The 12396-nt window shown below is 45.6% G+C and overlaps 1 protein-coding gene across 7 annotated transcripts in view; it reads right to left on the reverse strand.

Annotated features, from left to right (window-relative positions):
* Positions 1-5873: 5873 nt before the first annotated feature.
* The window catches only part of Dlg3 (discs large MAGUK scaffold protein 3), a 54133-nt gene continuing 47610 nt past the window's right edge, over positions 5874-12396 (reverse strand). For all 7 annotated transcript variants that reach the window (XM_077107351.1, XM_077107350.1, XM_077107348.1 and 4 more), the window contains 6 exons: positions 11734-11784; positions 10857-10958; positions 10123-10295; positions 9635-9744; positions 9208-9299; positions 5874-8095 (listed from right to left, as the gene is read on the reverse strand). In XM_077107351.1, the coding sequence (XP_076963466.1) occupies positions 7989-8095; positions 9208-9299; positions 9635-9744; positions 10123-10295; positions 10857-10958; positions 11734-11784 (635 nt within the window). In that variant the 3' untranslated portion in view covers positions 5874-7988. The remainder of the gene's footprint in view (positions 8096-9207; positions 9300-9634; positions 9745-10122; positions 10296-10856; positions 10959-11733; positions 11785-12396) is intronic.

Raw genomic sequence — 12396 nt, forward strand, 5'->3', positions numbered from 1 at the left:
TAGTTTAGATCCAGATCCTGTCCTCAATGAACTTATGGTATGATAGGGGAAGAGGTGGGGCCTACATTTATTGTATTAGATACAATTAAAGATAGAAAATTATTTTATGAAAGTGAGGGGAAGGAACTTAGATTCCAAAGAGGGAGATCAGGAAATGCTTTCTGGAGATGGAATAGCTTTGTGGATTTTAAAGATATATAAGGAGGGGAAGGGTCTTCCAGGCAAAAACAGCATCATGGTGAAGGCACATAGTCTTTTTATGAAGGACAGTGTATTTGCAGCATAAAGTGCTTAAAGGGAAATAGTGGGAGAAAGGTTAAAAAAGTTGGTTGGATGACCTCCACTGTCTGGTCAAGGAGCTTGGACTGCATGGCATAATCCACGGATGTATTTTTTTCCTCTTTTGAGACAGTCTCACTGTTTCCCAGGCTGATGGCAAACTCCTGGGCTTCAGTGACCTTCCTGCTGTAGGCTCCTGAGTACCTGGAATATATGCATGTGCCATTACACCCTGCTTGACCATTGAAGGGTTTTTAGCTGAGGAGTGGCAGGATCAGAAATGAACCCTGGGAATATTAAACTGGGCAACAGTGAGTAAATTGGATGGCTGGAGATGGAACCCAGGCCTTCCACGTGCTGGGCAAGTGCTCTACCTCTGAGCTACATACCCAGCCCTTTTCATTATTTATTTATTTAAAATTTTGTTTTGGAAAAAAAAATTGGCAGTATTGGAGATTGAACCAAAGGGTGCTCAACCACTTAGTTACATTCCCAGCCCTTTATGTTTTTTTCATTTGGGGACAGGGATTAAGTTGCTGAGGGAGGGTCTTACTAAATCACTGAAGCTAGTCTCAGGCTTGCAATCTTCCTGCCTTACTCCCAAATTACTGGCACTATAGGTGTGTGCCACCATGTCCAGCTTGCAAGTCACTTTTGAGATCACAATTTCAGTGGAATGGCAAGGGCTAAAACTAGACTTTAATATGAGAAGGACAGTGATTACACCAGGTGAACTGCTCTTTGAAGAACCACCCAAAGCAGTCCAAAGACAAACCTGATTCTTCACTTACTTAGGGCACTAGGATAGGTCTCACGCCTCCTGGTCAGTCTCACCTGGGAGTACCCACACCATCCCACCCTTCCACCATCTCAGTGTTACCTGCAAGAGCTAGGGAGCGACAACTCTTTTTTAGTAGGCCTTCTGGGGGAACTTTTGTCACTTCCATTTTTATATTTCCCCAGCGTTATTTCTTGGTCCAACTGAAAGAAGTGATTCTATGCTGAAGTTTTATATTTTTTAAGCTATCCTGGAATCTTATCCCTCTGTCCAACTGGGAAAAGGCAATTTTCCCTTGTTCTTGTCCAGACATCTCCCAGGGGTCCTCTGCTCCATCACAGTAGGCGTTGAGTCTGCTTATGTATATAATGTTTGATTATATAGAAACCAAATGTGCTCATGTGCCATGTTCTTTGGCAGCTGTATTTAAGCCTTTTTATATCAGCTGCCTCACTGTTCAATTTTTTAAAAAATAAAAATTCACAAAAGGCATGCATTGTGAGGGATTCAGTGTAGTATGTGCCCTTTTTCTGTTTTATCATCCTCGGTACACTGTAGAGCTGGGAGGGACCTTAAACAGCATCTCTCCAACTTCCTCGTGTTTTCAAGTAAGACAGTGAGGCCCAGAAAAGGGAAGATTTACAATCATTTGTCATGCATTAGTTGCTGGAAGGGATGGAATAATAGGCCATGTAGAATCCTAGCTTTCTAGAAGCTTTTTTTTTTTCCATTTGGAGAAGTATATTTGGGCAAATAGCTACCAAGTGAGAGAGGGAAGAATAAGTTCAGTATAAACTTCTAGGATGGTACAAGAGAAGGGGGAGCTCTTTTGGAGTGATCAGCAACATCCTCATGGAAGGTGATATTTGAGCTGGAGCTTTAAGGGTCATTAAAGGAGAGATAGGGACTAGAATCACAGACCCAGGACATACTCCAAGAAAAAAGGCAAGGAGTGTATAGAGAGTCCTCTACAAGGAGTTTGTAGAGAAATATCAGGAGATAACATTGCAAAAGCAGACTAGGCCAGTGCAGTAAAGGATGTTCCCTTCTCACATCCATGTCCTCTCCCCAGTCTGGTTCTGTTGATCCTACAGGCTTCCACCTGCATGTCACCTCCTCAAAGACTTCCCTGGGTCTTTTCCAAGCACATTCCCCACCACCACCTCTGTCATTGTACCCTGTGCATTTTCTTCGTGGCCTTCACAGTCACATGTAATTCTATAGTCATTTACTTCCTTTTTGCTACATCTCTATAGATTATAGGGTCCTTGAGAATGGGACTGTATTTATTCTGTCATTATCTTGCCAGCTCCAAGCACAATGCCCATCAGTAAGTGCTTTACAAGCAGCATCTCTTGATGTTCAAGCGTAGGGGCTGTGATAATGAGTGATAATGACTACAAGGACCATGTTGAAGACACTGTAAATAATCAAGATGTTTTGGTAAGAGACTGGATGTGATGACCTAAAGGAGACAGATCAGAGCTTGAGTGTGGAATGTTGGACAATGGTGCTACTTTGTGGAGCCTATGGTAGGGAAGGGGTAGCTTAGACATAAATGAAGTCATCAGGAGAGAAGAGACACAGCATTTTCATTTTTCTAGGGTCTCTGAATGTCAAGCTTAGGCAATGAGGGCTGGCCTTTGAGAGCTTACAGGCACTTGAATGGATGGAATGATGGTCAGTAAAGGGGTGCAGGGTAGGTAGACAATTTGGCTCTGGGTGAGAAGACAAAAGTGTGTAAAGGAGGGGGAAGCCTTAGAAGATGAAAAAGAGAGGGGACATAGGATGGAGCAGTATGCCAGAGGAAGTTGCAGAAGTCCAGAAAGCAAACAAATTCAATCAACACAGGCTTGGATCTACTCAAATCACTTCCCTCTAAGGTTGAGCCAAAGAATATTGTAGCTCTTCTCTTTTCCCCCCGAGTACCTACGCTCTGTGGACTCCGCACTGACTGCTGGGGATTTGCAGATGAGCAAAACAGTCTCTGATCTCAAAGAGACTAGGAGACAGAAATAAAGATAAAGGCAGCACCATGTTCTGAGTATTACAAAGTGACAGGCCATCATGGTACTTAAGAGCATAGCTGCTACAGCCAGATTGTCTGTTTGGTTCATAGTTCTGTCACCTTTTAGTCATGTGACCACACTGTACTTCAGTTTTCCCATCTAGGAAATAGGGATAATAAAAAGCACCTACACCATAGGACCATTTTTGGCAATAGATGGAGTAGTATTGCATAAGCAAGCAGGAAACAGATGTTAGCTGTTAGAGGACAAAGCACACAGGAAGGGAGGGTCAATTCCACCTCCAGGGAAGGAGTTGGTTCAGGAAAGGTGGCATAGGTAGAGGGGCTTATTTTTTTGTTGTTTTTATATTGGGGATTGAATCCAGGTGAGCTTTACCACTGAGCTACATCCCTAGCTTTACACACACACACACACACACACACACACACACACACACACACACATTTTATTTTGAGACAGGATCTAAGTTGCCAGGCCGACCTCAAACTTGCAATCCTCCTGACCTAGCCTCCAGTCATTAAGATTACAGGTGTGCCCCACTGTAAGACCCCATCTCAAAAAAAAAAAAAAAAAAAAAAGACTGCAATTCAGTTCTGTGGCAGAGCACTGCAAGTTCAGTACCCAGTACCCCAATACACAAACAGAAACAACAAAAAGAAGAGCCTTCTGGGTGAGCAAGATGGGTGACAGCAAGGGCATTTATTAGCAAAAGAAGCATGAGCCAAGATCTGAGGTTACAGTGTATTATGGGAAGTCAAACAGCTGGAGCAGAGGGGGACAACAGCAGGAGGAAAAACCAAGGCCCGATTGCAGAAGGGCCATGCTAAGGAGCTTGGGAGCTGGTTCCTTTGGCTGCCTGCTTGTGGCAAACAGTAAGGCCAGTCAGCACATTCTCTTGCTAGTGCTGTTCACTGGGAGAGCACAGGTGGGAAGTCTGCTCTCAGGTCACCTATTTGCTAGTTCTAGAAGTGTTGGATACTTGTGGTTAGCCTACCAGGGTAGAGGAAGGATGGGCTGTGCTGGTAGTTCAAGTCTAATTAGTGGAAAAGGCCACCCATGTGCATCACGCTGTGCACAATGGGGATGGCTCTGCAGAGATCTGTTGAGGCTTCACTGTCAAAGAAGTTCTATTTTCTGGCAAAGCACAGGTATTAACACCCTGTTCACTGGGGAGGAAGTGAGGTATATGGAGCCAGTTATACTATCTCTTGGAAGTGATGGGGGCTTTTAAGGAAATTGGAATTTGAGCTTCAAAACATTATTTGCAATAATAAAATGTCCTAGAGTGCCAAGGCAGCCTGACTAAATGAAAAGATTAGTGGAATTGAGGCCATGAAATCCTAGATGGGAACAGTGAGACAAAGTGGGTAACACCAATGGCCCCATGAGTCCATTAGGCATCTGGGCCACTGCTCATCTCATTGTATGAGGTTCTCTCACACCTTGGCTTTCAGTGGTTGGCACCAAGAAGGTACCGTCCCTACAGAAAAGGCTCTGGTTGTCTTTAGAACCGACCTTCCGGCTCATGCCCAGGGCCCCTTCTGTTTCCACCTTTTTTTTTGCTCAGCTCTTCCCAGTTGTGCAGCTCAATCCCACTTTTATTCTGCAAACCACATTAGCTTCGTCCTTGAGCCCTTGACTTCCACACTTGCTTTGGGGAAAGATTTTGCTTTCCTTAGCTTATGTCTAGAAGCACTTTCAACTGCAGATAAAGTTGGTTATTTGTGTTTGAACAGATATTTCACTCATAGATCATCCCATGAACATTTGTGGCTTTTCCTGTTAGAGATGAAGAAATCAAGACATCAGCAGCAGGACTGGGAGAAGACCCAAATTTGCTCCTCAATGGAGCCAGGGAGCTGCCTGTGGGTCCAATGGCCTGACTCCTTTTATTGTTTCCCCAGTTATCTCTCATGCTGGGGCATAATTTTCTTCAGCTGTACTTCCTACAGGAGGGACACTGGCTGTGAAGACAGTCTCAGCACAGCACAACTATAGGCCAAAACCTATATTCCCTTTGCACTCAGGAGTTAAAATTTCCTCAAATCCCCATGGAGCTCTCTGGGGACTCCCTTTTGTTGGGCTGCCTTCTAGCAAATGAGAGAATGTGGGAAAGCCAAGTGCCCTGCAAATAATAAAGCACCATAAACAAGTGAGGATAATCATCCTTACTGTGGCTCACAGCCCACCCACGTTGGTGTTGCTCATTCATTCGGCTGTCGTTTTTGACCTTAATTATGGCAGCACTTTCTTAGGCTCCTCCACAGAGCTGCAGTGGCATTAACCATGTCAGAGATACCTGCTATGAACACTTCTTCTGAGGACCACAGGGAAGACCGCAAATGGGGCCCCATCCCTCCCTCATTCTCACAATGCTGATAGCTGGCAGGCAGTTTTCTCTTACCATTTTCCTCATTCAGCTCCCCGCTGCTAAGCTGGCCCCTGTTTTTTTTAACAGACCTCTTTGCTGCTGCAGGCCTCCCCCACATTGTGTACCTTTTAGAAAAAAAAAAGTCTGCATTTGACTACCAAGGATGTGGAACCCCATCAGGTCAGTGCTGTATAAGGCAGCATCTGGGTCAGAGCAGAAGCCTGAGCACACAGGTTTCACAAATGACCTGTCACCACCCCAGAGGTTGCACCCATCCCAAGGATGCCCTGGCTTGCTGGCTGATCCACTGAGGAGACAGTCCTTCAACCTCCACGCAAATGCTTGGGCAGCTCTTTCCATCACTGTGCCCCCATCAGCCCTGCTCAATTACTTCAAGAAGGTCTCTGAGCCACAGTTCATTGCAACTATCATTTATTAAAAAATATATGTCTCCTTGGAAGGAACACTGGTAAACCAACTAGTGTCATGCTTACTTTGAATCTTTGCTTTTCTTCCCCAGGAGGGAGGGAGGGAGGGTCCAGCATCATTCAGACATGTCAGTTACCATCACAGAATCAACACTCCCTGCTCACCCCCCACATCAGAGGCACAATGGCCATAACTTCATCCCTCTTTGCCTTCAATCCAGTGTACTGCCCAAGGGAAAGCTGCTGCCCTTTCATTACCCTCATTCTGGGCCCCACACTTTACAGTTAGCCTCAGTATGCTGGTAGGATAACTGTGAACAGATTTCCTGAATTTGGCTGGTAGTGCTTAAAGCATCTTCAACACTTGTGTCATTCGCACTGGTCCTAATCCAGTGGGCTCAACTTTAGGGCCAAGCATTTCTATATTCTCCCCTGCGTCTTCCCTCCAGCATGGAGGTGAGGGAGGCACGTTGGCTTCAAAGGAGCACAGTGGGGAGGGGGGAAGGCTGGGCCACACCTGCTGCCCATTGGTGGTGGGCAGAGAACTCCCTGGACCGCAGTCACTGCCATCAGACTCTGGGAGAAAGCAACAAGGTCTCACGGCTCACCAGTAAGTGAATCTTAGCTCTACAGCTCAAATTTACAGCATTAAATTCTACTTTCTTCTTGAAGAAACAATAAGCTACCAGCTGTTGGTGAGGGGGCTGGGGTAGGGCATATGGAGCAGCTGCAAAAAATACCCAAATCAAACTCACTACATGGCTGGCCAAGCCAAATGCTGTTCTACTATCCCAGCAGAGAACTGGAAGGCAAGCACCTCCCTGTCCCTGTCGGTGGCCCCATGAAGGAACCCTAGCTAGAGTCCAGCATGTCCTTGGCAGGCAAGTGAAGGGCCAGTGTGGCAGTGCGGGGGCCCAGCTCCTCCCCAGCCCACTGGGCCCCGCTTTCCCTCTGCTGACTGGACGGCCACGGCCTGGCTCCTTCAGAAGCTTGGAAGCCTTTAGAACATTGGCAAATTGGATTCTACGCATTCACTTAAATAGTAAAAGTAAAATTTGGAATAATGAAAAGGCTGACACAGTAGCACAACATGATTTTGGTTTAACAGCAGCTTAAAAATGAACAAAAAGGAAACCTCTCATGCAGACAAATCAGGTGGCATAAAACAATAGGCAATTTTATATGGAGCATCATTAGCCATTCTCTCTCTCTCCACACATAGGACTGACTGCACCTCAGGGCAGCAGCTGCTCTCAGGTCAAGTCTCCAAACTTCACACTCCCAGGCCAAAGCCCTTTCTCTCAGGCCTCAGGCTGACCCTGCCAAGAGTAAGCCTTAGCTCTCAAGAGAATGACCAAGTGTGCATGCCCTCCGTACAGCACTTTCTACCATTCTCAAACCCTTCTCAACCAGGTGGGATATAAGATGCCATCTGATTGGAATATGAAAATTAAAGCGTTTCTCTAATAACATAGTACCATTGACGAAGTCTCCATAGATTTTCTAGTCCCAATGTGTGTGAATATATATATATATATATTATAGGAGAGTGTATAATATATATATATAATAATTTCTATATATTTTATATAAATTACATATATATATCTATATATAAATAAGATACTTCCTGTTGCCATTACGTTGCACTGTTCAGAGCTGCAAGACAGCAGTACAGATGGGGAGAAGTGCCCAGGAGCACCTCATCATGTGCTGCATTTAGCTCACTTCACAAGCCGTGCAGCTGTCCAGAGTCTGTCTTTCCATCAGTCCTCCTCTCTTCTCTTCGCTTCTGCTTGGTTTTTATGAAAACAATGGCTCTGATGGATTTGCACCTGTGATAGTGCTTGGGAAAGGTCCATGCAGGAATGGGCACAGTCACATGATGAGTGAGATGGCATCATCCCAAAAAATAAATGAAAACAAAACAAAAATTTAAAAAAAAAAGAACAGGACTAGAAAACTCAATTTTTTTGACATATCTAAAAAAGGGGACAAGAACAGTAGTCATTTGTTCTCCCCATGGGGACAGGAATGAAGAGGGAGGAGGGAAGAGGGACTTGATTTCTTCTGTTCACAAGAGAATGGTTGGAGGGGATTCTTCAGAGTTTTTCAGGGGATGGGACCCAAATGTAGTGCCCAGACTGGTCCTCAATGATTTGTTTGATTTTGTTATAAATCTCTTCCAGTGAGTCACCCTGTACAATGGCTAAAGTGAAGAGGAAAACAAAATTATTACTGTGGTCCACAGCACACTACCCAAACCCCGGTCATCCTGCCTCTCCCAACAATCCTACAATGCCCCCCAGCATGATGGCTATTCACAGAAGCCCAGGCTGGCTTCACTAATCAACTGTCAGCGAGTTCAGGGCAGGAGGGGAACTGGCTAGGTGCCTGTGCACAGGGCTACAAGTCAACTCTCTGAGACAGGGAGAGTAAGTAGCAATGAACAGGAAAATGTGTTTATTCACAAGATGTTTACTGAGCACCCACTACATGCCAGACACTGCAGAGCTCATGTTGCTCTTGGCCACCATAAAGCCAGCAGCTTGTAATTCTAAAGCAGCTTCCCTCGAAGATTTGGAAAATTCCAGTTATCCAGAGGAAGAGCAAAAAACCACAATTTCTGGCAAAAGGCAGTGCTCCTGGGGCTGTCACATCTGCTCTGTGTCAGAGGTCAGCCCAACAAACAAGGACACGGATGCTGACGGTAAAGGGAGCTCCAAAGACCCAAGGCAGGCGAGTACATTTCTGAATTCTTTACCCAGAAAACCTGGTAGCACCACCAGCCTCAATTTTCTCAGCACCACCCTGCACACACATACATATGTCACTGTACTTTAAAAGGTGAGGGATGGTTGCCTTCCCAACCTTTTGGGAAATGACCTTCTAAAAGTAAGTGACCACACAGACACACTCATACACACATGCACACATTGACAATTTGAACAACACTCCAAGAAATCAACACCAAACATTTATTCAGCACCTGAAACATGCAAGGCAAATACGAGGAAGAGATGGACAGAAACAAAGTTATAATAGAGGGGGCCTGCAATCTAGTAGGGACAGGAAGACAGAATGAACATACCAATGATCCAAAGCAGCAGCTAATGAGTGTTTATGCTACAAAATGGCTAACCTGCTATGGCCGGATGGAGGGAACTTGATTGCTTAGGAAGGTTTGAGCTCAATAGCTCCAAAGCATCCTGAAACTCTGACAGGCTTCCTAAGCTCTGGCTAAACCTCCCTGAGACATTTTCAGGATCAGGTGTCTGGTTGGTCCCATAGTACCCCTGGCTGGGCTTCAGGGATTCTTACCTGTAAAGTATTCTCCAAACTCCTGCTCCAGTTTCATGGCTTTGTCATAGATCTTATTTGCTTGTTCATATGTCTGCCGTCGATTCATTTCCCTACCAAAGAAACAGAAGAAAAACTAGTTCCAAAGGAGATCTTATGTTTTCATTAAAACACAGGACTGTTACAGTTTTCCTGAATACCTGCTCAACTATTCTCTCGTGGTGGCTCATGGCCAACTCTTTCCTCAAATCTTTCAGGGTTAAAATCCCAACCAAGGGCACATGACAGGCACGCCAAACAGACTGAGAGGCATGTGGTCTCAACTAGGGTACAGTTTCCTTCAAGCTTCTATAGGGTTCCATCCCTGGCCAACAAGTTATTTTGTTCCCCATTTCCTTTCCAGGGCACCATCCTATCTGGCTATGTTTGAGCCTCAGTGGACACTTACATAAGTGCTTCAATGGACTTGGGCTTGATGAAAATGGCAATGGGGTAAAGTTGTGCTTGCTGCAGTCTCTTGATCGCATTGCCGGAAACATCTAAGATGCAGTGTTTGCCCTGAAAAAGAAGACCTGTATCAGCTAACCTATCCCTGGTCCATCCAATTCCAAGTAGAAATCCAGTGGCATTCCAAACATCCGCTAAAGGGGGACCCAGAGCCACCCAGAAGTTCCTATTCTTGAGGTACCCAGGCCCTGCTTTTTGCTTCTACTATCCAGAAAAGGCTACTTCTGCCTAAAGGTCCCTATTCCATGGTGGGTGATGTTTCAGTATGAATTTTGTAAGGGAAATAGGCACCTTTATCAAAAGGATGAAAATATGCAGAACTGTGTGGCTTTGAGATTACCATTGGCAATCTCTGTGTTGAAACTTGGGCCAGATTATTTCTGTCTTCACTCTGAGGGTCCCAGTTAATCAGGATATCTCTCTGCTTACCCTCTCTGCAACTGCCCGCACTGACTGGATGCTGGTCCCATACAGATTATCGTTGAACTGGCCCGCCTCAATGAACTTGTTGTCCTGAATATCCTTTTCCATTTGTTCTCGGGACACCACAAAGTGGTAGTCCTGTCCATCCACCTCATTATCACGCCGAGGCCGGGTGGTATCTGAAAAAAGAAAGGAAATGCTATGCTACCAAAGGGCAATGATCTGTGCTGGGCCACTAAAGCTCACTTGGTTCTCTCATCTGGGAGAGTCACAAGGCCACCCCAATATTTTCCAATTAAGTGAGAAGAAAAAGGTCAAGAAGTCTGTCTTGTCTACTTTTCTTCTGACTTCCAGTTCTCACACAGTGGAGACTATTTGTTTTAGCATAAACTAGACCAAAAAGGTGGAGCAGAGGGTATGGAGCTTGGCATGGGAGTCAGTAAACCTAATAAATGGTTCATTGAGTCACAGAACAAAAAAAATAACATTTTTTTTGGCTGGGCTACCCCATTCATCTAATCATTCCTGACCATTGCCAAATTTCTCTCCAGGGCAGAGAGCAGCCAAGCCAAGAGTGTCTTAGTCCTCCCAACTCCATCAATTCTTGGAGAATATATTTCTGCCTATGCTCTTCCTGACTATCAAATGAATCCTGTTCCCAAGAACCCTAGAATCTGATCCCAGAGCAGCAATTTCCAGGCCCCAGCCTCCGCTTCTTTGGGGCCTGCCTGGGCTCTTACGTGGCACACAGGATCCAAATTTATGTGGAAACTCAGAGATCAGGTCATCGTTGACTCGGTCTTTCATTGGACCCAAGATGATCACAGGCCTTGCGTAGTGAACTAGGAAGGAAGAACGTTGAGACAGTGAACAGAAGCCCCACAAGGAATCCAGTCCACTACTAAGTCTGACTAGAACATAGCAGCTCTGGAGCTACCAGAGTGAAAACTAAAAAGACATCAACAAGCTGTTAGTTTGAGAATATCTTTTTTTTTTTTTGGCAGGGGGTGTGGTACCAGGGATTGAACTCAGGGGCACTCAACCACTGAGCCACATCCCCAGCCCTATTTTGTATTTTATTTAGAGACAGGGTCTCACTGAGTTGCTTAGGGCCTTGCTTTTGCTAAGGCTGGCTTTGAACTCGAGATCCTCCTACCTCAGCCTCCCAAACTGCTGGGATTACAGTGTGCATCACCACACCTGGCTAGTTTGAGAATATCTAAGTCCCAGGCAAGTCTGAAACCAGGAACATCTCCCCTTCCAAGGGACTCAGGAGAGATCTCTACATTGACACCAGTACTGTGCAAGGTTTTGGTCAAGCAGACACTGAAGGGAGGATCTGAGCCCTCTCTTTTAGCAGAGGCTGCACTCACTAAAATAGACATCCCCTTGCCTTTCTCATAAATCTTCCCTCTCCTTGGAAGGCATCCCAGCAATGGGCAAAAGAAGAGCACGAGGAGCACAATGGATGGTCTCTACCTTTGCCATGACCCAGAGGCTAGATAGGCAATGAGTTGAGCCTTCCTTCTCCCTCAACCCCCTCCTTCTGCTGCTATGGTAGCCTACACCATGAGCAGGAGACTAGTATAAAGGCAAGAGTCTTGGAAGGGGACTTACTTTCTTGCCTTGTCACTGGCTCATATGACAAAATAGCATCTTCTTGTCCTTCTGCAACAAAAAAGGGAGACAGGTTAGCACTTCATGATCTGCTTCCCTGTATATGACATTCACTGCACCCTCAACCCAGCCACAAAACTATCTTCTCCAGTGTTCCTTCTCCATACCACCTGCCCCATGATCCTCTCTGCTTTCAGTGGGTAAGAAGGTGTGGGAAGCCTTGCTGGCCCAGAGCAGTGTCAGCAGTTCTCTTATTCAGTGAAAATCTTCTGAGCAGAGGGCTAAGACCCAGAAGCAATGAAGCTTCCACCCAAAACCACCCCATTTTCCCCTAAACTTTTCTTATAGGTAAGTTGAGTGTGTTCAGTGGCCCTCATGTTCTAGAAAGAATCACAGGGACACTTCAAGTGGTCGAGACACATTTGCCTGAGACTTTCACCTGTAGGCAGAATTGGTATTCATGCAGATCCCCAAAGCTGCAGCTGAACTCTGCCCTTTTATGGGTCTACCTACCCACCCCTCTACCCAACCTCTGGATGAAGCATCCATAAAAGTGGTACATGACTGGGCCAAGGTCCTGGTGCCCTTTAAGAGCAACACTGAGCCCGCTCTCTCCTCATGGTGGAGCTCCATGTAGCCTGGCAATGACGAGGGTTTCCTGAA

This window comes from Callospermophilus lateralis, chromosome X (assembly GCF_048772815.1).
Source record: "Callospermophilus lateralis isolate mCalLat2 chromosome X, mCalLat2.hap1, whole genome shotgun sequence".
In the NCBI taxonomy this organism is placed as follows: domain Eukaryota; kingdom Metazoa; phylum Chordata; class Mammalia; order Rodentia; family Sciuridae; genus Callospermophilus; species Callospermophilus lateralis.